Source organism: Peromyscus californicus, unplaced genomic scaffold, assembly GCF_007827085.1.
Source record: "Peromyscus californicus insignis strain IS unplaced genomic scaffold, ASM782708v3 Scaffold_8__1_contigs__length_139910024, whole genome shotgun sequence".
Taxonomy (NCBI): Eukaryota; Metazoa; Chordata; class Mammalia; order Rodentia; family Cricetidae; genus Peromyscus; species Peromyscus californicus.
Window position 1 is genome coordinate 129,058,156 of NW_026294606.1, and position 25,053 is coordinate 129,083,208.

The 25,053-nt window shown below is 41.9% G+C and overlaps 1 protein-coding gene across 1 annotated transcript in view; it reads right to left on the reverse strand.

Annotated features, from left to right (window-relative positions):
- The window catches only part of Mgat4d (MGAT4 family member D), a 41,092-nt gene continuing 16,039 nt past the window's right edge, over positions 1-25,053 (reverse strand). The window contains exons 4-11 of the mRNA XM_052729212.1: positions 24,000-24,133; positions 21,810-21,853; positions 18,565-18,666; positions 16,354-16,429; positions 14,533-14,647; positions 10,564-10,694; positions 3,765-3,872; positions 1-1,632 (exon numbers count right to left, since the gene is read on the reverse strand). Of these exons, the coding sequence (XP_052585172.1) occupies positions 1,618-1,632; positions 3,765-3,872; positions 10,564-10,694; positions 14,533-14,647; positions 16,354-16,429; positions 18,565-18,666; positions 21,810-21,853; positions 24,000-24,133 (725 nt within the window). The 3' untranslated portion in view covers positions 1-1,617. The remainder of the gene's footprint in view (positions 1,633-3,764; positions 3,873-10,563; positions 10,695-14,532; positions 14,648-16,353; positions 16,430-18,564; positions 18,667-21,809; positions 21,854-23,999; positions 24,134-25,053) is intronic.

Here is a 25,053-nt window from a genome sequence, read left to right on the forward strand (position 1 = left end):
AAAAAAAAAAAAAAATGTCAAGGATGAGCCTTAAATAATTATTCAGCTAATGCATTTTCATGGGAAATCCCTTCCTTTTCTTACTTGTTGCCTGTCAGACGCAGCAGCAGTCACAGCAATGCACACAGCAATGCATGCAGCAATGCACACAACAATGCACGCAGCAGCAGTCACAGCAATGCACACAGCAATGCATGCAGCAATGCACACAACAATGCACGCAGCAGCAGTCACAGCCATGCACACAGCAATGCATGCAGCAATGCACACAACAATGCATGCAGCAATGCATGTGGCAATGCGCACAGCAATGCATGCAGCAATGCACACAACAATGCACACAGCAATGCACACAGTACATCTCTTTAAAAAAGTTATTGTTGGCCGGGCGGTGGTGGCGCACGCCTTTAATCCCAGCACTCGGGAGGCAGAGCCAGGCGGATCTCTGTGAGTTTGAGGCCAGCCTGGGCTACCAAGTGAGTTCCAGGAAAAAGACGCAAAGCTACACAGAGAAACCCTGTCTCAAAAAAACAAAACAAAACAAAACAAAAAGTTATTGTTGGTCTGGAGAGATGGTTCAGTAGTTAAGAGTAAGAACTGCTCTCCCAGGGGACCTGAGTTCAATTCCCAGCACCCACATCATATGACTCACAATTCCAATCACCTGTAGTGCCAGCTCTGGAGAGTCCTCAGGCACCCGCACTCACATGCACATATCCTCTCTTCCCCCACAATACACATAAGTTAACATAAAGAAAATTGAAAGGTAAAGTCAGTACTTCTAGCAGCTCATGATGATGCTCACTGCAATCCCAGCACTCTGGAGGTGGAGACAGAGGGATTGGAGTTTGAGGTAAGCCTGGGTTACGTAGCGAGGCCTTGTCTCAAACAACAATAAAATCATCGCTTAACTGAAATTTAGAGTCAGTGGAGCAGTGTGGCCGTGTGCAGCACACTACACAAGAACAAGAATGGTTTCACACAAACGCAACCTTAACAAGTTATAGTAAAGCTCTCACTTGCCTGCCAACCAAAAGGCACACTCCCTTTGGAGCATTTTGTAGTCATTTAAAGAGATTACCATTTCACTAACACAAAAGAAAGTTTTTGTTATAAATGTATTATAGAACATTTATTAAAGTTGAAGGTCTAGTGAAATTTCAAAACTAAGGTTCATCATTAAAAGGATATGATAATGTTTTTTTTTGGCTATAAGCTAGTGACCAGAGATGAAATAATTTCTTAATAAATCTACGGTGTAGTTCTATTGTACATTTTAAAGTTTTATGGTAAGTGTCACACATAATGTGGTTTGGGAACTTACTTCATACAAGTGTTTTTGAAACACTTAAGTAATGAACATCAAGGGAAGTCTAGTAACAAATTTGAACCCGTATGAAGTGCAAGATTTTTCTATGATGTGAGATGAACAGCCACCTGATAACTGTACAGACAGATTGAATTTGTATACTCACTTTATTACTGAAGGCTTAATATTAAACAGTATAATGTAGTCTCTTATCCAGTATAATCTGAAAAAATCTGATTCTTGTTGTGCCCTTTTCCCCAAAAATGAGTCTGACAATTTTTAAAGAAGTTGTGAGATTTAGGAAAATCCTAGTAAAAATGGTCCTGTTAGAAATGTAAAAGAAAAAAAAAGTTTAGTATACTCACGTTTGGTAAATTGTTACTTATGTCTGTCTTATGTGCTGTGAAGGTTAAGATGAAAAGTACCAAGATTATGATATCTAAATATAAGGTATTATATTCTCATGCATTTTAACCCATCATGAATTAACAAGGTTAGATTAAAATATTCTTTTCTTTCTTTCTTTCTTTCTTTCTTTCTTTCTTTCTTTCTTTCTTTCTTTCTTTCTTTCTTTCTTTCTTTCTTTCTTTCTCTTCCTTCCTTCCTTTCTTTCTTTCTTTCTTTCTTTCTTTCTTTCTTTCTTTCTTTCTTTCTTTCTTTCTTTCTTTCTTTCTTTCTTTCTTTCTTTCTTTCTTTCTTTTTCCAAGATAGGGTTTCTCTGTGTAGCCCTGGCTGTTCTAGAACTCACTCTGTAGACCAGGATGTTGATGAACTCAAGAGATTCACCTGCCTCTGCTGGGATTAAAGGCGTGTGCCACCATTGCTCAGCTAGATTAAACTATTTTACTGGGCAAGATACATAACATGAGAAAAGCATTCCGTTATAACCACACCTGGACTGAGGTCTCAGAGAAGCTTTTCTCTGTGTACCTGCTGCCTCCTTTATGTGTTTGATGCTGTTACAGTTGCACATGGGCTCACAGAAGATCATTTTTGCTGTTCCAGGGCCTTCTTTGTCTGGTCTGATCTTAGCCTTAGATTTCCTGCCAGCTGGGGCCCAACACTGACAGAGTCCACTACAATGAGTGTCGTGAAGTTCACAATGACAGTTGGAGAGAGAGAAGGGCAGGCCTGAATGATGGCCGCTTCAGTTGACAAAGAATCTATGTAATTACTTCCCTTGGTGTGTGAAGACACAAACGGCAGAGGTGCCGACGCTCTCAGTGGAAGAAGACGTCTTCTGGATGATTTAAATTCTTGGTTTTAGAGATGGAGGAAGCAGAATGTGGGGCTCCCCTGGGAGAGCAGTTCTTACTCCTAACTGCTGATCCACTCTGCATCACCACGACAAACTCATGCCGTTTGGAACCTGAGCTGTTTCCTCTTAACCATCTAGATGCCACTATGGTTTGGGTAACACCCCCAAAGGCATACGTATGGAGTTTTGGTCACCAGGCTCTGGCAGCTGGAGAGTGGTGAAAGCTTTAAGAGATGGAAACCAAAGGGAAGATTTTGGCTCCTGGAGGTGTGTACTTGTGACCGAGGCCCTTCTTTCTGTGCTCAGTTTCTCTGCCCTGTGTTTGCCTGATGACATGTTTGCACCACAGACTCAAAACAAAAGGGCTGAGCAGGCCTGGGCTGACCCGACTTGAACTGTGAACCAAGACAAACCTTACCCTTGTGTTAAGTTGGTTGTCTCAGGTACCCTTCACAGCAACAGTAACACTCTTTCCAAAACTGATGTGAAATTTGAGAATGACTGAACATGACATAATGCTGATTTTTTTCATTTGGTCAATAGTTATTTAAATAAACATACTGATTATATTTATAAGGGCTTTCCATTTCTGAAATATTCTTGCTAACAATTTTTATTTTAGACCAAAATAGTGACAGCTGCTGTGTTTTTCTTTTTCAAAACACCTTTTAAGTCTTATTTGGATTGCACAGCTAATAAGAATAAATTTATGCAGACCAAATTCTTTTTACCATGGTAGATGACTTGGGTTCTTGGAAGATAAATAGCTTTGACCTTGAAACACTGCCCCTAGTGTGGTAGCAAGCAACTACCACACCTGCCTATGACCTGCCCCTGGGGTGTGGCCAAGAGGAGACCCCTTAAGACGCGAGATGCATATGTGTTCACTCTCTTAGCTCCTAATGGTCCTGGAGGCTGGATTTGCAGACCAAGTCAGAGTTTCCCAGAGAACTATGCTGGACTGTACCTCATCTCTCCTGGATCCTGTAATCGACCTCTTATTGGTTGTTAGTTACCCCTGAAATAAACCTCTTTTAATTGCCAGATAAACTACATGGAATTGCCTTGTTAATTATAGCAATATAAATGCATAAACTTTCAATGACAGGCATATTATCACAATCCCCACTTCTTCTTTCCTAAAGGTTTCTAGGTTCATCAAGGCTATGTTACTAAAATTCCATTTCAGAATTTTACCTTGAGGTACTGTTTTCGTCCGGGAAATGATGAGTGGGTACCCACATGCTGGAACAGAGATGGTCTGTATTGAATTCGAACTTCTTTCTGGCGTTGTATACAGCTCCCCTGGGGAAAAGGGCAAGCGGCCACCTTCACACAGATTCCAGTACTAACTTTCTACCACATTTACAGCCCATAGGATCTTTTTAGATTAGTTTTGTTCAGAGTTTTATATTTGTATTTAAAATTTGGCACAAAACATTCAGATCTGGGGTCTTCCTACATAATAGCCCAGCAGAAGAGAAGGGTATGGGGAAGCTGTGTGGAGGTGTGTGGTTCCGTGAGCTCATACAAAGTCAGGCTACATTCTACCGATTTTCATTTCCTCATTCTCACTCTTTTTTCTTTTTTTTTTTTCCTTTTTCTTTTTTTAATTTACTTATTTTATTTTATATGCATTGGTGTTTTGCTTGAATGTATGTCTGTGTGAGGTTGTCAGATCCCTGGGAGTGGAGTTACAGACAGTTGTGAGCTGTCATGTGGGTGCTGGGAATTGAACCCAGGTCTTCTGGAAGAGCAGTCAGTGTTCTTAACTACTGAGCCATCTCTCCAGCCCCATTCTCACTCTTTTTAAGGTAGATTTTTTTGTTGTTGTTGTAGTTGTGGTTTGAGTTTTTGAGACAAGATCTCACTACTCTGTAGCCCAGGCTGCCCAAGAACTTATTAGATAGCACACACTGACTCTGAGGTCAAGACAATCCTCCTCCTTTAGCCTACTGTGCTGTCTGGGGTTAAAGGTGTGAGCCACACAACAGGCTCTTCTCTCTTTTCAGTAGCTTAGATGATTTTGGGGGCGGGGGGTATTTTCCTGTCTATACAATGCTGTCAGAGTACATGATCACATCTTTGTTTTCCTGTATTCATTAATTTTGCATCAAACTATATCCTCTCAAATCTCTTCTTAAGTGGAAAAAGAATTTGATTATAGTACAAAGTCTATACTATACTAAATGAAAAAGCGTTTGAATGATCTCCATGGAAATATAAAAATGGGAGATCATGTCACTATTGCTATTCAAACAAATCAGAACTAAGACATGGCCAAGAGGTAGAGGATGGGGTAAGCATGTGCCAGGCCCTGGGTTCTATCCCAGCATCCTGAAAACAAACAAAAACATCCCAAATGATCATGACCACTATTTGAGAATCATTTATTATCATTTGAATTCAGAACAGTAAATCTCAAATTTTCACATACAGGTTAAGAAAAATCCAGCAAATTTATTTGAATGTGTTCCTACCCAATACTAAAGTATAAAAAAATATTTTATTAAGGAATCTTATAATAACAGAAAAGTAGTTAAATGTTTCTGTTACTTCAGCTTTAAACTAAATTAACATGGAATAAAATTGCTCACATAGTTAAATATGTTAACAAATATGAAGCATTTGACATCGTCTTAGATATTTTCCAGTAGGAAAACAATGAAACCTTGCTGCTCCTCTCCCCGACCCTGCCCCCAGTTCCCCAACACAGCCTGCTGATAATCATGGCCGAATCTGTTACACAAGGTAGTAAGGGAGATTAAATGTCTTGGCTAACTTGGGCTTGTCCACGCTTGCAAAGATTTATTTTATTTAGATGCATATGCAAGCAGTGCCCGTGGAGATCAGAAGAGGATCCTGGATCCCTGGACCATTAATGACAGGCCTTGTGAGCCAAGTGGGTGCTGAGAACCAAACCTGGGTCCTCTGGGTCCTCTGCAGGAACAAGTACCCTTAACCCTGAGTCATCCTGCGCCATCTCTTCAGAGCCTTAAACCTTTTCTTTCTTCTTTTTTTAACTGTTATTAACTTTTATGAATTCTCAACACATTGTGACACAAGGCAAGGCTTTCCGCTTGCAGATCCCCTGCCCCAGCCCTGCCCTCCTCTAGAGAGCTCCTTTCTCGAGTGTCTCATTTTTGCTGAAGCCCAAGCTCTGTTCTATTCCCATTTGTCTAAAAGTTAATTGTGACTGTTATCACATGATTTCTGCACCTTGACTGACATTAACATGTGGCTTTGTTCCTTAAGACTGCTTTTGTTTGGTTGGGAATTTTCAGATTTTGTTGTGTTTTATGGCAGGGTTTGAAAGGAACCTAGGGAGTCATACATGCTGGGCAAATGCTCCATCACTGAGTTATTTTGCTAGCCCTTCCATAAAAATTTAAATGCATAGATTATATTGCATGTAATTTTAATTTAAGTTAAATTTAAATTAAATTTTAAGTCACTATTTTGTTTTAATTCACTGTTTAGTTGGGGGTTTTTGTAGCTATGTTTGTGTGTGTGTGTGTGTGAAAGAGACAGACAGAGACAGACAGACAGCGAGAGAGAGAGAGAGAGAGAGAGAGAGAGAGAGAGAGAGAGAGAGAGAGAGAGAGAGACTCTGACTGTGTAGCTCAGGTTGATCTCAACCTCATTCTGTAGCCCAAGTTTGCCTCTAAGTCATGATCCTCCTGCCTTGACCCTCCAGGCCCTGAGCCCTGGCTTTCTTTCTTGTATCCCCTTTGGTTTTCATGTCAAGTTCATGCTGGAGATGCCTCCTCTTTTCAGTTTTTTTAAATTCTTGGGCTGATGTGTTGTTGAGTGCTTGCTGAGCACAGGTAAGGCCCCAGGTCCAATCTCAGTATACTATTAAAAAAGTCCCAGGTGTTGCCGGGTGGTGGGGGCACACGCCTTTAATCCCAGCACTTGGGAGGCAGAGCCAGGTGAATTTCTGTGAGTTCAAGCCCAGCCTGGTCTACAGAGTGAGATCCAGGACAGGCCCCAAAACTACACAGAGAAACCCTGTGTCTAAAAGCCAAAAATCAAACCAAACCAAAACAAAACAAAATAAAACCCCCCAAAACAAAAACAAGAACAACAACAACAAAAGACTCCCAGGTGCTTCAGGATCCACAAACTACTGTGCAGACATGGCCAAGAACCACACACCACACATAATCAATCCCCCAAACAGCACAGAAATAGCATCAAGAAACCCCAGTCACAAAGATAGGAATCCCGTAAGGAGGTAAACCCCAAGTTCCTGTGGAACATGTGCTTTACCAAGAAGCATAATAATTAAGACCTGAAGACGGTGCAGGCAAACAACACAAAGGCAATCCGTGCATGTGCAGAGGCCATTAAAGACCTTGTGTAGTCAAGGCAACCAGTTAAGCCCAAGATGCTAAAGGGCTCCAACACAAACTCAGCCATCCTGCTCTAATTGTTCATCCCAAGCTTGAGAAGCAGATTTCAGGCTACATGGCCAAGGTTTTCAGGCTCTGTCACAGGAACAGCAGGTGACAATTGAGGTTTCGGGTGTTGGCCCACCAGAAGAAAAACTCTCCGATGGGTATAACCTCATTAGGCAAGGCCACGAGGCTACAGACTCCAGAATATCTTTTGTTTCTGCTCTACCTTCACATGTTTGCTGTTACAATCTTTCCCTGATATCTGATATGATGTATATGGATGTACATATCCAATCCTCCACTGCCTGTATTGTAGTGTGTTTATCTCTTGAAAACATCCTGATTTACTGGGTATTTATATATATGGATTGTAGCATGAGTCTTAAAGAGTTCTTATTAATAAAATCAAACCTGAGCCAGGTAATGGGGTGAACACTGGAAGGTCAGAGAGACAGAACAAGCCACAGCTATCTCACTTTGCCAATTCCTCAGCTGGTCCTGTTTCCTCAGACTGGAAGCTTCTGTGTCCTCATCCCAATGGCTCTCAACTGAACTGCTGCTCGAAAGCCTGAAGCTTAACCAGCCAAAATGCTTAACCAGGCCAAATGCTTCTAGCTTCTGGTCCTCACGCCTTATAAACTTTTCTGCTTTCTACCACCACTCCCTGGGATTAAAGGCTGCTTTCTGGGATTAAAGGCATGAGTCACCATGTCTGGCTGTTTCCAATGCGACCTTGAACTCACAGAGATCCAGAGGGATTTCTGTCTCTGGAATGCTAGGATTAAAGGTGTGGGTGCCACCATTTTCTAGCCTTTGTATCTAGTGGCTGTCTGTTCTCTGACCCCAGATAAGTTTATTAAGGTACACAATATTTTGGGGAACACAATACCACCACAATGGATTGTCAGGAAGATGAATCCTCCAATTCATACAGAGTTTTGATGAATAAAAATAAATACTAGGATATGTTTCATAGCTAAGGCCTATGAGTTCTGTGAGGCCTATGAGTTTCACTTAGCTGCTTTAGAACACAGATCAGATTTATGATTTAGAAAAACATTTGAGTCCAGGAGCAAAGCTGGCTCAAATTTCCTTAATCTTAATGCTGAGAAATGCAGTCATGGGTTTCATATGCACCATTAGGTAAAACAAAACTTCAAAATAGCTTTAGATTAGACCAGATGCCTTGCTAATGATTTTAAAGATAAACATTCCCAGAAAAGCAATCTGTAGTTCACAAGGACACATGCTGAGCTGACTAGCTAGGTCATAAATACAAGACAGTTCAATTATTGCTACCTGGAAAATAATTCATTCCTTGTACCCATTCATGACCTCAATTTGTGAAAATAAATTCTGATTAGTCAGGGCTACAGAGAATAATTTGACTCTGTAGCCCCAAAACAAGGGTTACAGGTTTTCTTGGATAGTCAGGAGTTACACACAGAGCAGAAAGTACATTTTAAGATTTAAGTGTTATGGTCATAGAACTGTGGAAAGTGCTGGCTGAGCTGATACTAAAAGAAATATGGTAGCTCAAGGAGATTGACTTGAGCTGGAACTAGAGACTCTATGACACCCCTAGTGTCTCTTTGTCTGAAACCTGGCACTCACCAGCCAACTCTGAGATCTAGGAGAACTCAGAATTTATGACTTCTAATTATAGAGTGTTAGTTCAAAATGTTTACATAGTCATGGGTTAGTTTGACTTGTTTTTACGATGCCTGGGACATATTTTTACTAATAATCATTCACTTGAGAAATGGTATGTAACCTCTTTATGACTCCTGTATTGCCTGAAAGACTCTGTTGGAATATTTAAGTGGTGGGGGAAGAGGAACAGGAGAGAATAAAGAAAGAATCCATTAGGAGAGTGCATGAGTGTCTTCTCTCCCTAAAACCCCTCAGATAGAAAAGTCCTGGTTGGGGGCTGGGGATTTAGCTTAGTGGTAGAGCGCTTGCCTAGCAAGCTCAAGACCCTGGGTTCGATTCTCAGCTCCAAACTTAGAAAAGGCTTCTGTCTGCCAGTGTGAAGACAGATGGACTGATGTTTGCGTCAGTCGACATATCTACACACTGTTTGCAGATAGTGCTGTATGGTGTTTTTACAAATAAACTCGAGGCAAGATCTGTTTTTAGAAAAAGCAGAAAAATGTAAAACTCATCTGAACATTATTATTTGTTCTTTAAATGTTTAGATAGAACTCACTTATGAACAGGACTTGGACACTTCTTTCTCAGAGAGCTTCTATTTATTGACTGAATTTCTGTCTTACACATAGACTATTCAGGTCATCTGTTCCATCACAGATGCGTTTCCGCAGTGTGTGAGGCTTGCTGGGCACCCGTTTCCTTTCGACCTTGAGGTTACAGGTATACAACTGTAGCATTTGCTATCCTACTTACGTTGGGGTTACATGTATGTAACTGTAGCATTCATTATCCTATTAAGGCCTGCGAATTGGTTACATGTATGTAACTGTAGCATTCATTATCCTATTAAAGCCTGCGATTTCTGTCACCGTATTTTCTCATTCGAAGACTGGTGCCTTTTGTCTTCTTTTTCAATTTATCAGAGCTGTTAGTGACTTATCAAGATCAGTTCTCTTTTCAAACTCAAGTCTGGCAGTCCCCAGTGGAACATCTGTGGAACCACCAGGCCACTCGACTGTCTGGAGCAGCAGCTCTGCTCTGTTTTCTGTTGCTCTACGGTCCACTATGGAACCCTGGCTGGCACTACCCTGACTTTTCTGGATGTCTTACACTATGTGTGGTCTACTTTTCCCATGTAGATCCTTTAATCTGCACCCTACATTTGGACTGAACACCCACACCCACACACACTCACACACAGGCACACATACACACATACACACAGTCATTTAAGAAAACATTCTGATAATCTGTCTTTGTGCATTTGGACAATTTACACTTAACACAAATATTGAAATGCTTGCATTGATGTCTTATTTTTTTTCCTGCTATTTACCTCTGTTCTTTTTGTTGTTTTAGGGACTTGGGTTTTTGTTGTTGTTGTTATTCTTTGTTTCTTGTCCCTGTGTTGTGATTTTTCTCAGCATTATTTTGGGTCCTCATTATTTCATTTAACATTATGGAGATAGCAGCAGAATTTAGGACACGGAAGCTTAACATTCTGCTGCACTCATCATTATTTTGGTAATAAAAATATTGCAGTGATTGTGTGACATGATGGTATTTTCTCAGTCTGTTTGGCGTTTCTGTAAGGACACTCACACAGGGCCTCCCCAGTTACACACCCTCACTGGGGACACTCACACAGGGCCTCCCCAGTTACACACCCTCACTGGGGATACTCACACAGGGTCTCCCCAGTTACACACCCTCACTGGAGACACTCACACAGGGTCTCCCCAGTTACACACCCTCACTGGAGACACTCACACAGGGTCTCCCCAGTTACACACCCTCACTGGAGACACTCACACAGGGTCTCCCCAGCTACACACCCTCACTGGAGACACTCACACAGGATCTCCCCAGTTACACACCCTCACTGGGGACACTCACACAGGGTCTCTCCAGTTCAGTTGCACACCCTCACCAAGGATACTTACAAGATGCTCTCCCAAGTTGCACATCCTCACCAGGAAAACGTCATTTAAGAGCATATCGATGGGCTTCACTTTGTAGAACATCAAGAAAAAATGTACAAAGTCAAGCAGGTCCTTCGATTGAAAGAGTTTTCCTGTGGAGAAAAGCAAACTCGTGAACATGTGTACAACATGTACAACATGAGCACTGTCTGTTCCGTTCAAAGGAGCAAGTGTTCTGAGAACATGGTTACCCCTTGTTTATATTTAGCAATGAACTTTAACTTGCCACTGAGCTTGGGAGACAAGAAGACAAAGCCTCACATTCGCTTCAGAATGTACCAAGAACTAGTAGTTCTAAAGGGACAGGTCTGTGAGAAACGTCACATCTGGCTGTTCTCCCAGGAAACCCATTTTGATCTCACGCAAACCATTTGTCTCAATCACATGGAAGGCAACAGAGCGGAAAATGTGAGAAGGCCACTGTCTCTCAGCTCTGTACAAAGCCTCTTTACCCGACCTTGGTAACACTCAATGAACCTACTACATAGTAACTTTTAGTCCTATTTTTTACTAAAATACTGTATATTTCAAAATTTGAAAATTGTTTAATCAGGTATTTATAAGGTAGAATACTATTTTAGATTTATGGTTCTTAAAGATACACCATATTTTAAAAATAGGATCAGTTAGGCCCAGTTAGTTTTTTCTCTCCGTTACTCTGAGTCCTGAACTTTAAGGTGAAACTGAAAAGATTCAGTTGGATGCTTGTTTTAAAGTATGTAGCATAAAATAATTTGCTCCATTTAGTAAGTTGGATGGACACATACTACGTTTTTTTTTTATTTTGAGGCTATGTAAAACATTTAACATGAAATGTACAATTGTGTTTCAACTGTTAGCTGATGTTGAATTGAATGATGAAAATGGTTAATTTATGTCCCCTTCTGTTATCAGCAAACTGCAAAATCCTATTTTGTTTCTGGCTTCCAGAGTAACAAAAATTAAGGCTGTGTGAAATGAAACTGAAATAAGTCTTTAGAGTCACATACGTGAGTGCTCCTTGTTCAGTGTGCTCTCACAGTGATGAGAACATAAATTCTCCTCTGTCTCTCCCTCTCCCTTCTCTCCCCCCTCTCCCTTTCTCTCTCTCTCTCCTTTTCTCTCTCCCTCCCTATCTCTCTCTGTCTCTGTCTCTGTCTCTCTCCCTCTCCTAACTGCTGACAGTGAAGTTCTTTGAGGATTTCAAGTTCTCAGAATAATGCAGCTACAGTACCATTTCTCCTCCAGGTTTTCCGCTGGGTGTTGTGGTTATTTGTACTTTCTCTTATTTTCACCAAGGCTGAGTGAAACACATTTGAGCTCTTAAAATGTGACAGGAAATTTGGGAAAGAAATGTGATTGAGTGCGCATCTGAAGAACAGATGGGCTTTCTTATCATTCAGAGGAAATTACACAGACTCCGGAATGCCCAGAGAGGGTGGGTGGGTGCCAGAGAAACTGAAAGGAGAGAAGGCAAATCCGTGGTAGAGGCGCCTGAAGCCAAATGCACTCAGCTTTTCTGTGGGAAGGCTGACTGCACAGAGGGACAGAGCTGTTCCCCCTCCCTGGTCCCGGGTGGGCGTGGGGTGGGGGAGGTGGGGGGAGAAGGCAGCTGCGGTGGCGGTGGCGCGGTGGCGGGCAAACCCTCGTGCCCTCTTTCCTGTTGTAGCAGAAAGCTGGCAGCAGTAAGAAGCTGATTAGAGATGGACATTAATCAAGACCCTGAGAGTTTGAAGCATAGCTTTGAAGGTAAAAAAATGTAAGGAACAAAAAAAAAAGGTTTATCACACTCCCTGTATCACACTACCTACTGTTTAATAGATTTAAAACAGGTGGCAGCGTGGGAAACAGCAGACGCCTTCACTTGGATATGTTTCTGTTTCTAAGTCAATTTTGAACCTGGTAGAATTTAAAACTACTTAGACAGTGTCAAAGTGAAAGTAGGAAACTGGGATTTTTTTTCTTTAAAAGAGTAAAATAAGAGAGTGCTTATCATATTAATTAATGTCGGATTCCTGGAAATGAGGGGCTCAGGAACCCACCTGAGACCAGGAAATGAGGGGCAGGAACCTGAGACCAGGAAATGAGGGCACAATAACCCACCTGAGACCAGGAAATGAGGGTGCAGAAACCCACCTGAGACCAGGAAATGAGGTGACCAATAACCCACCTGAGACCAGGAAATGAGGGGCTCAGAACCCACCTGAGACCAGGAAATGAGGGAACCAATAACCCACCTGAGACCAGGAAATGAGGGGCTCAGAACCCACCTGAGACCAGGAAATGAGGGGCAGGAACCTGAGACCAGGAAATGAGGGCATGATAACCCACCTGAGACCAGGAAATGAGGGTGCAGAAACCCACCTGAGACCAGGAAATGAGGGGACCAATAACCCACCTGAGACCAGGAAATGAGGGGCTCAGAACCCACCTGAGACCAGGAAATGAGGGGACCAATAACCCACCTGAGACCAGGAAATGAGGGCTCAGGAACCCAGCTGAGACCACGGAGCTCAAAGAAACAAGGGAGAGGCTGAGAGGAAGGACGGACGGACGGAAAAGGACATCTAATAATGACTGTAGAAACTGGAATCACCATGAGCACTGTCACAGGAACTTTTCTGTGGCCAGTATAATTCATACATTATTTCTTTTTGTGTGTTGTGTATGTGTGTGGTGTGTGTCCACGTGTACGCAGGAACACACGCGCAAGGAGGACCAAGGTCACTATTTGGGTGTCTGCCTTGATCATCTCCACCTTACGTTTTGAGGGAGTGTCTCTCACAGAACCTGACACTTGTTCAGCTAGGTTGGCTGGCCAATGAGCTCCAGGATCTGCCTCTCTCCAGTCTTCTCAAAGCTGGTATGGGCCCCTCCACCATGGCTGATGTTTATACAGGTTCTGGGACCCAAACTTGGGCCCCTGTGCTTACACAGCGGTCTCTTTACCAACTGAGCCGTCTCTGGGTCACTAAATCATTTCTATGTTAAGAGTAGCAACTTTGACATATTGGAAGTTAGACACTTACACCACAGCCCTGAGTTCCTTTCCCTGCAACTTCATTTCTCTGAGAATCAGTTGGGGTTTTTAATTGGTCAGTTTGTTGACTGAAGTATCAGGATAGGACTTGGAGTCTAGCATGTGCTGAGCATATACTGTCCAACTAGGGTATAACCCTGGTCCCTTAGCATTCTTCTACACAAAGGAGTGATAGGACATACTTGTCACTGAACATGTGCGTAACTCATAGCACCCAATTTTATGTTTTTATAATATGTGTATATGTGTTAATTTGCTCATTTATATTGTCTACCTAAAAAAATGATCAAAATATTGTTACCTATAGTTCAGGTGTACGGATCCGGCTTTACCATTAAAGTCATATTATCCATACAGGAATCAGGCCATGCCTTTCCACTTAGTATGATAACAAACTATTTGATATGTTCTTTAAAAGTTCGTGGTGGCACACACCTTTAATCCCAGCACTCGGGAGGCAGAGGCAGGCAGATCTCTGTGAGTTCGAGGCCAGCCTGGTCTACAAAGCGAGATCCAGGACAGGCACCAAAACTACACAGAGAAACCCTGTCTCGAAAAAAAAAAACAACAAAAAAAGTTTTAAGACTATTTTGTGCAAAGTAACAGACAGACAGACAGAAAAACAAACCCTTACTCTAAGCAGAGGGTGTTGGTACACACCCATAATCCCAGCACTGAGGACAAGGCAGAAGGATTAAGATTTTGAGGTCCAGCCTGATTGAGAGTTCAAGGTTCAACCTTAGCTACATAACAAGAGCCTAGAAAGAAAGAAAGAAAGAAAGAAAGAAAGAAAGAAAGAAAGAAAGAAAGAAAGAAAGAAAGAAAGAGAAAAAGAAAGAAAGAAAGAGAGAGAGAGAGAGAAAGCAAGCGAGCTTAATTCAACATGATTCACACAATAGACTATGGCTTACCTATAAATCCAAGTACTGAAAACTCAATATACAGCCAGTTTTTTGAAGTGAGACTATTTACAAAATCTTTCATTTTTGTAAAATACATCTGTTTCGCTACGATATCATCTTCTAGCTAGAGAAAAAAAATCCAAATACAAAAACAGCATTAATACCGCAAATGACTCCTTAAATTAATAATATCTCAAAGACAAAAAATGCTTTCAATAGAACACACTGGAAATGTCTTTGATGAGATGATAATCTTTAGTTCAATTCATTTAGGCTATTTTCAGTTAGTCAAATTTCATTCTCTGATTATGAGAGTAATCAGATCTAAAAGTGTCTTTTTCTCTCCTAAATGCTAACCCAGAACATTCTACTTAAGTCCTCTTTGAGACTCGTTTGAATTCAATTTAATTCTCATCAACATTTCAGCTTCTAATTAAGATGATTCTAGTCCATTCTGGTTGTTCTAACAAGATTCCATAGGCTGGCTCATACACAACAGTAAAGTTGTTCATTCTAGCTGTTCTGGACTCAGGGGAGCCCAGGACCCAGGTGCTAGGAGACGAGGTGCCTGCCAACGCCCAGTCTTCATGGAGGTCTTATTGTGTTCTCTGGCAGAGAGAAGAGTCCTTCTGTATAAAAACACTGATCCCAATCATTAGGATTCTATCCTCGGGACCAAATGAGACCCCAAAGGTCCTACAGCTTTATAAATACCACACATTTGAGAACTAGGACTTCAGCACAGTAATTTAGGGCAGACACAAAAACATCCAGAGAACAGTGGACACAGACATGCTCTGTGTCTGAAGTAATGCTGCCAGCTTCTGTCTGTAGCTGCTATGGTCCTTTGCTGAGAGGTGGCAGGAAGGAGCTGGCCATTCCCACCCACACCCGGCTGGTCAGAAGCATGCCACCAGAATCCTTAGAAGGAGGCCGCCCTAGGAAAGGGGGTGAGGGTGAGAGCTGTCTTTTTTGATTTTATGTACAAGGAGCTTGCCACATCAGCCCCATCAGGAGGGCACAAACCAGAACCCTTGTCCCAGAGTGAAAAGAACTCGGGCTGCAGCTGATGTTCCTCTACTCCTTTTCCTTCAGCCTTTCTCCAGCCTCCCCTCTGCCCTCTACTGATAATTCTGAAAACTTCACAAGGGCACAGTTTTCTTTCTTTCTTTCTTTTTTTTTTAAAGATTTATTTATTATGTATACAGTATTCTGTCTGCACATATCCCTGCAGGCCAGAGGAGGGCACCAGATCTCATTTCATTACAGATGGTTGTGAGCCACCATGTCGTTGCTGGGAATTGAACTCAGGACCTTTGGAAGAACAAGCAGTGCTCTTAATCTCTGAGCCATCTCTCCAGCCCCCCACAGTTTTCTTTGTAGTGAGGTATGTGCTTATGATGGGAGCCATGCCACTGTCCGGCGATCTGGAGTGACTGAGAGGAGACGGATGTTCATGAAGGACTCGCTTTTCCGGCTACACTAAGGCAGTATAGAACAGCGCCCCACACAGGGTGAGAGGAAGGCTGTGGTGGCCATCTGGGCGGGTCCACAGCACGAGCCACAGTAAGGCTTAGCCATGGACACAGGGCAGTTCCGTGTCCTCCCAGGAGCCTTAGATTGCCTTTCCAGTTTGTGACCTCTAACTTTAATTCTCTCTGCTACAGGAAACACAGCAATCTTAAGCTTCCTTCGGGCACACTGATTTCAGAAATATTTCCTATTTGCTTGGCTACAGACTAAGGCAGAGAAACACAAGGAGAAAGGAATTAAAGGAAGCATCGAAAAAGTAATGTTCTCATTTAAAATTCATGTCTACCAAGTTTTCACCTGTAAATAATATGTGGCCTTGGGTTGGGCATACAGCATCAAAATACAATAATCCAATGCTTGTTTTATTTGCCAACTAAAAATAAATAATAAAATCTGTTAATGTTCATTATAGCAGATTAATTTATAAGCATATTTCAGTAATTAAATGACACTTTTACATTTTCTGACAGAACCATACAGCCAGTGAATACAAATGAATATATTTATACTAAAGTTATACTAAGAAGCTTCTCTACTGAGTGAGCAGTACCTGGCCCTGCTTAACTTGAACAAGCAGGAACTACATCTTTTGCATTTTAGCTAAATTTTTATTTAAATAATAAATTACTATCTATGCGGTTAGTTTATGTGAGCTTGACAAAAACTGGAGTCACTTAGGAAGAGGGACCCTCAACTGAGGAACTGTCTCCATCAAACTGGCCTGTGGGCAGCTGTGGGGGTATTTTCTTCATTAATAACTGCTGCCGGAGAGCCCAGCCCACTGTGGGCGGTGCCACCCCTGGGCAGGCGGTCCTAGGCTGCATAAGAGGCAGCTGAGCCAGCGCTGAAGATGAAGCCCATCAGCAGCGTTTCTCCATTGTTGCTACTCTGAGCTCCCGCCTTGGCGTCCTTAGTGCTGGACTGTCATGTGGAACTGTCAGCAAAAGAAACCCTTTCCTCCTCGAGGGTGCTTTTGGTCAGTGCTTTATCACAACAACAAACAGCAAACTAAAATATCACATAAAAGTATTTAGAAATCTGATTGTACTTTATTAGCAAATAGGACACTAGGCCATGTCCTGGAGATACACAGAACAGGACACTTCTTGCCCTGGGGTCTCATTGACTATTAAAACAGAAATGGGAAAATTAGCGTAATTAGATTGTGTTGGGTAAAGTCATCAACGGTGAAGATCATTGTACGACAAGATGGGAAGAGCAGAAAAGTGGAACAGAAAGAACCAGGGTACAGCATGTAGCTGAAATACAGTGCCCAGGCCTGAAGCATGGAGGAGCTAGCCACCTCAGCTACAGAGCAGGGAGGGTTAGGGCCCCTGGGGAAGCAGGGGTGCTGGAGATCATCCACAGCATGAAGGGTGTCTTATGACATAGGGGAAGCACTGGACTTGATCTCATATGAAAGACAGAGTCCTCTGACCATGGAGAGGGAGTCTAAGAGAAGACAGACAGAAATATGCCTGTGCCAGAGCAGGCCTGAGCCAGCCCACGGCAGTGGGGTGGGCTGGGGGGATGGTACCCAGGCTGTCAAGGGAGAGGACAGAGGTGACAGGCTGCAGGCCAGCCAAGGTCTGGGACCAACGCAGTGACAAACAAGAGCCCTACGTAGTTGAGAGTCAAACACACCACATAGGACATAATGCCATACAATATGTAATAGTTCTTGGGGAAGGGATTCCCCTGAGATTTTTGGAAAGCCTTTCTCTTTATTTTTTAAATTAATCAATTTATTTATTTTGCATCCCTTCCTTCCAGTCCTCCTGCTCCCTCACCGCCCCCTGTCCCCCTCAATCTGCCCCTTCTCTGTATCCAGGCAGAAAGGGGCAGGCCTCCCATGGGCACCAGAATTTTTTTTTGAGAAATCAACTCAATATATTTCTCACAATACTGTATTTATTACCAGAAATATATAATCATTTGTGTGCATACAAAGGCTTCAACTTTCTAATATTCTTTCATAAATACTGTGGTGTTTTATTCTTGTAACTTCCAAATGATCTGGTTTGTCTATTAAACACTGTGTATCTATACTATTTCATTGAATGTATTGACAAAGTGAAGGAAATTAGGGGGAAAGGCCGATTTACCTGTCTAAAATGACTAGGAAATGCATAGGAAAGCTGGGAGTAGCTTCCAGGAGCAATGAGCTCCCCGCCTCCTTCACTGTGTCTCCATTAATCATTGTCTGTAAACATGAGCAGAGCATCCTCAGCGGCGTGCTGGCAAGTGTTGCCAATCAATTCAGAATGGGAGGGCGGCGGCTCCTCCTGTGCATCTTTTGCCCATTTTCTTGGAATAATACTATGGCTGATTTCATGCTACCAACTAAATGTCATTCAACTAGGACTCAGAATGTGGTTCACAGACAATCCTTGTGAGTCAGTAAGGGGTGGCTTCCCCATGTCACTCTATTGGAGTTATTATCTCTCAGGTCCCCATTCTAGGACATTCTGAGGACGTCAGCTCTTTCAGGTCCATTCTTTGACCTACCTTTCTGAGTCCACCATTGCCTTGTCCAGTAGTGTACTCGGATAAAAGAAGGTGGGTATTGAAATGACTTCCAAGGACCCAGACTGCACCTGCCTTTTGAATCTAGAAACAGAAGTACAGGGAGGCTGAATACCGATATAGCTGAAAGTCTTAACTTAACAAACTAATGCAGATACTTCAAAATATGTTCTCTATGCATGTCCACATGACATTGATTTGGATTATCTCACAGGTTGCTACCTGCTACCAATAACATGTAAGTACTATTTCCTAGCCAAAATATTTATAAACTAATGAAAGGTATACAAAAAAAAAAAAAGACTAAAACATATGGGGCCAGCAAGATGGCTCAGTGGGTAGAGACACTTGTCCCACAAGGCCAGTGACCCAAGTTTCATCTCTGGAACCCACATAAAAGTGAATGAGAGAACCAATTACCACAGAGTTGTTTACTGCCCTCCATGCCCAAACTGTGGCATGCATGACCCCATATCATGAACACAGAAAAAATAAATAAAACATTTAAAATTAGAATGCAAAATATAAAACAAATTTCCCACGGGATTATAGATACTGTGAATTTTCTTAAGATGGTCAAAGGCATCCTTCGGCAGTCAGGAGGAGAGAGACCAGACTACAATAAGAAAGCAGCTGGGTCAGATCACTCTCCAAATAGATACATTTCCGTCTACTAAGAGCCCTGCTCAACAGCAGTGCAGTTTCTGAAGTTAGTCTACATGGCTAGCTAGACTTGGCCGAACTCACCTCTACTGCCCACTAGATTATGTGGATGTTTTAACATGACTATGGCCTCCTGCCTCTGCCTCCATAGTACCAGGATTATAAGGTCTGCCCACCTTCTAATGTAAAACTTAAAAGAATTAATTCTAATATTTCCTCAGAGAGTGGAAGCTACTGGTATGGGAGAAAAGAGGAGTAAAATAAGTGACGGAGTATCTAATTTTAAAATGAAATTGTGTAACTTTAAGGCAGATATAGGAGTTGCGTACAGTAGAGGAAAATAAAGATCACACGAAACTTCAGTGTCCACACTCCTGGGGAAGCTTGGACTGCGGAGGTTAATAGGAAGTTTGCACCACAGACAACATCACCCCAAATCCTAAGGCACCAAAGGTCAAGTAACTTCCCATTGGGTGGCATAATTTCCCCTTACTGATGGAGAGAGGTCTCGTCTCTTGCAGTCCTGGGTGGTGATAGCTTTCTAGGGTTTTCTGAAACATTTCGGAATTGTTGGTTTCTGTTACATACAGTTCACGTCCTTGAGGTGACTTCCAGAACTGACAGTTACCACTATAAATGAATAGCCTTCTTCATAGTGATATGTAAGGGGAAAACTTGCAGTAACATGCTTTTGTATAAAATACAGTTATGTTCAGTCTCAATAAAGTTTTATGTATATAACATCATTAGTGCTTTAAAAATTAATGATCAATTCAAATCTAATGTTACTCTGGAAGATCTGGACAAGATGCTGAACGGTATGAAATTAAACACGAATTGAAATTTATGCATTCACATTAACTGACATATAACAACTGAGAAACAATCACTTAGAAAAATGTTGGGTTAGGGATTGAACCCAGGATTGCCAACAAATCACAGCCCAAGTCTCATCACTAAATTTTGAAATTACTTATTCTATTAATGTGTTCATCTGAAATGATGAAATGAGCTGGGGAGATGGTTCACGGGGTAAAATAGTCTGCTGTGCACGTATGACACCTGAGTTTGGACCCCAGAAGCCACGGAAAGCCAGGAATGACTGTGTGCACCCCTATAACCCTGGTGCTGTTGGGGGGCAGAGGTAGGAGCATTCCCGGGCTGGCTGGCTATCGTTCTAGTTCCAGGTACAGCTGAATACCCTCAGAGGAATAAAGTAGAGAGTGGTAAAACAGGGGGCCTGAGTCCTCCCCTGGCCTCTGCATGCGTACAGGTGGTACACACACACACACACACACACACACACACACACACACACACACACCACTGCATACAAACACACCACACCCATACACATACATATTAACTCACACAAAATAAAATAATTGATTTATTGCATTGTCACAATTTAGGAATAATTATTCAAAGTGCCCTGCATTAACATCAATACTATTATCAACCCTAGAATCACCTCTAAAATCTCTCATATAATTTCCTTATATTCTTTATTTTCAGCTATAAAACAGCAGTTTCTGAGGCCACCGGTTTTTACACGTCTATGCTGTGCTTGTGTGTATTCATGTTCCTATGTTTGTGTGTGTGTGCAGAGGCCTGAGCTGATGTGGGTTGTTTTCCTTCTGTATCGAGGCAGGATCTCCCACTTCATCTTAGAGAGCTCACCAATTCAGCTTGTCTGGCCAGCTTGCTTGTTCAGGGGTTCCGTCTCTGCCTCCTACACACTGGATTACAGGGGGACTGCCATTCCCACGTGGCTTTTTTCTTTTTCTTAATGTGGGATCTGAACTCTGGTTCGAAGGCTTGCAAGGCAAGTGCTTTACCAGCTGGGCATCTCTGCAACCCCCACTGACGCTATCTCTGAAACTATAGAGCAAACTCCAAGTGTTCACATGCATCAGATAATGGTTCTCTTTTCACTTGTGATCTTGACAAATCCCTACCCACTTGTTTTTGTCTTATCCACGTCAACTTCTAAATGGAGTAGACAAAGACAGAATACATCACTGCTGGCTACACTCCTGTTAGCTAGACTCAGCCCTGTGGCCAGGGTTAGGGCCCTGATCAATAGAAAACTGCAAATTCCTTAGCTTTGGACAGAATCTCTCCATGGCTTATCATACCTCCCTACTTAACCTCAAATATCTATGCTCCAAGTAAACTTAAAGTTCCAAAAGCCTTGCACATTGCCCTTTTGGCCTCTGCCTTTCTTTCCCATGTTCTCTGTACCAGGCACGAGCTCTCTATTCTTCTCTGCCCCAGGAAGTTGACTTACATCCCTAGAGCTGCCTCATCCCTGCCTTCCCCCATCTCCAGGGGAAGGGGGCAGATACAACAAGGAAATATGGATTCCAGTATGAAGTCTGCAGACGCAGGAAAGATTCTGTGCTATACTTTATCACAGATTGGAAAAAGCCACAGGCTCATTTTCCATGGTTCAGATTCACTGAAGAGAATACGATCAATAAATAATAACACAATTGGACAGGAAAGAGTAGAACATAAAAATAAAGAGTGGCTGATGTTGAAATGTATCAGAAAGTACTTACTTTGTTTTAACCATGTCAACAACAGAATTTAAATAACCATCAGTCTAAAAAAAAGAAAAGAAAAATCATTGAAATTAAGGATGCCTCATGGTTTTATCAAGACAACACTTTTGTTTGCTACATGGAATTTATGTGTGAAATATCATCATGCCCTAATAATTTCTAGTGTTTTCACTTTCTAGGAGAAAATATAAAATATACACATTTATTTTAAAGAACATTTACTTGGATACAGAAACTACTCCACACTTCTCCACGTGTCAAAGTATGGAATGTTACGTTAATCACACTTAAATTAGTACATCCACTCTTATGCATCTAAAGTGAAACACCTTAGAATTATTTTGTGTCTGACATTCATTCTGAGATGAGCATCACTCCAGGCACAGATTTGAATTTATATTAGCTAATATCAGTCTCAAAAGACCTGCAACACAAAGAATACTATCAGCCTGACTTTACAGATGAAGTGAGGCACAGAAAAGCTCCCTGGACTGCCCAGGTCACGTGGCAGGGAGCAGAGCAGTGTTACTGGAGGATGACCACGCAGGCACAGTCTGTGTCCCTGGTTAGCTTGCTATGTCCTCACGCTGTCCCTGTGCTCAGACACTTGCCTGTCTCCTAAGAACAAGTTACCAGAATTTGAATTTTGAAATGTGATACGTTGCCAACTCTTCTTCACAAAAGTCTATGATACCAATACACAATTCTTTATAGTTTTACTCAAATTTTCAAAATGAAATCGTGATTACTTTAGGGTTGGGGTGAAAAAGAAACTGATGTAGCCATTGAAGAGTCCTATACCTGAGTCTATTAGTTCGTGGGCAATATATCTTCTTTACGCTCTCATCCATCCCTCCCCTCAGAGCTCAGGGACACCCACCCCCAAGAGGAGACAGGAAGAGTGTAAGAGCCAGAGGGGATGGAGGACACCAAGAAAACAAGGCCCTCTAAATCAACATGAGCAAAGCTCACAAACTCCCAGAGACTGAAGCAGCATGCACAGGGCCTGCACGGGTCTTCTGTCTCTCGTGACTTTTCGTGGGCCCCTTTTCTTCCGTGGGTTTGTCTTGTCCAACTTTGATGTGATAGTTTTTGTTTTATCTTATTATATTTTACTTTGTTATATTGTTAAATGAATGAATGAATGAATGAATGAATGAATGAAAACCTAGTGACTAGGTTAAAGGTTAACAACTGAACTGTCATTTATACCTGCTGGGAAAGTAAAATCAGTTCTCTCCAATGGAGTGACACTGGGTACATCAACCACTCCAGGGCAGGCCTCATGCTCAGGAATAATTGACCAACTTATAATGGACTCCACAGTGGTTGGTTTGTTTTTTGGGGTGTGTGCATGTGTGCGTGAGTGCATGCATGCATACGTGTGTGTGTGTGTGTGTGTGTGTGTGTGTGTGTGTGTGTGTGTGTGTGTGTGTGTTTTATTTGGTGTTGTTTGTTTTGGGATGGTGGTGTTTTATTTTGTTTTCTTGGTTTTGGGGGTTTGTTGTTGTGTTGAACTTTTGTTCGTTTTTGAGAAAGAACTTAAAGTAGGGTAGCTATGGAGGAGGATCTGGAAGGACTTCAGGGAGGGGAAGTATTTAATCAAAATATGATTAAATCTAAAAATTGTTTTAAATAATAAAAAATAAAAAAGGAGATAGGTGCTTTAATAAATAAATAAAATCAGGGCCATGACACACACTTTACAGAGATGTTATGCAGGTTATAAATGATGTCTAGACAATTCTCCACAACCCCTTAGGCCTAGGAAGGAGCCTTCAATTAACAGTAGTTACCAGAACTTAATAATGCATATACTTACCTTTTATTGAGTTAGTCAGATTTTTATCACTTCAGTAACAATTTCAATATTCTATTTGAAATTTATAATTACAATTAAATTATTGAATTTATAATTAAATTGAATTTTTGTATTTTATTGAATGTAAACATCCTATGTTAAATGAAATTTGGTTTTAAATTATGTCTCTCATATAAGATTCATGTTTCCATACACAGTCTTTCCCAGTGGTAGCAAATAAGTACTAAATATTTCACCTAGACTCTCAAAGGTATCTCTGGGGTGCTTCCTTTAAGTGAAAAAACAAAATCCTGATGGAATAGTGGCTGCTGAGGGGGGTTTAGAGGCTACAGAGAGGGATGAAGGACCCCGGTTCCCATACATACGTCAGCGACACAGACAATCACCACAGAGTCCTCCTCTTCTTCAGGCGTCATTCTGGACAGAACAGAAGTCAGCGTTTGCTTCAGGTAGGTGTGGTTCCTTCTGTTAATAGTGGTGATTCCCAATGCGAAAGAAACTGTAAGCGGGCACAGACATGGGGCAAGCCGTACTTACCATCAGATCACGCTTACCCGTGAGTGAGTTGGTCTTGTGCTTGCCAAAAAGAGCATTTTGAGCCATACTACCAAACACTGCACAGTGTTACTTTATGTTCTGCTTTTCATTTTCTGTCATTTGTACTGTGAGCGAGTGCACTAGACTCCAAAGTGTTTTCACGCTGGAGAATTTTGTTGTAGAGAAAATAAGATGAAACATTTTCCGTTCGTTAATACAGCTTTTACCTATCTACCTCGGTATACATCGTCCCACAACGGCTGTTCTCCCATCTTCTTCCTGAAGAGGCGCTGGAGTCCCACGTGGGACAAATAGTCTGAAATATTGTCATTTGTGGAAACCCTGAGTGATGTCATTTCTAAATGGTTTGCTGGGATAATATGTATCTCCAACGGCTTTAGGCACCTGTAATGAGGGAAGCATGGAGAAGCACGGCCCCGGCATGATCTAGATGGGAGCTGAGCTTCTACGGGCAGTCTTGTTCACCCTAGTGTCCTGTGTGCAAGTGCACACCAGCCTTTTCAGTTCTGGTTTCCTCACTGTTTATATTTGTTTATATTTAGTTTAGGCTACTTTTATTCTTCATGACTAATATCTTATAGCTTATGTATTTTTCCTATTGCCTTTCAACTTCCACTATAAACTATCATTCACACACACACACACACACACACACACACACACACACACACACACTATTCAAAAAGCTCTGAAGTCTCTGAAGGGGGATTCTGATGGAGTTAGAGATATCTGCAATGTAAGCCCCCCAAAATCCCTTTATTGTCTCGCAGCCTCTGTTTCATGCGTCTAAGACAGGGTAGGTAGTGATTAGCCTCTTGCACTGGCTTCTGGGGACTAAGCAAAGTAATGGGAAAACAAGAG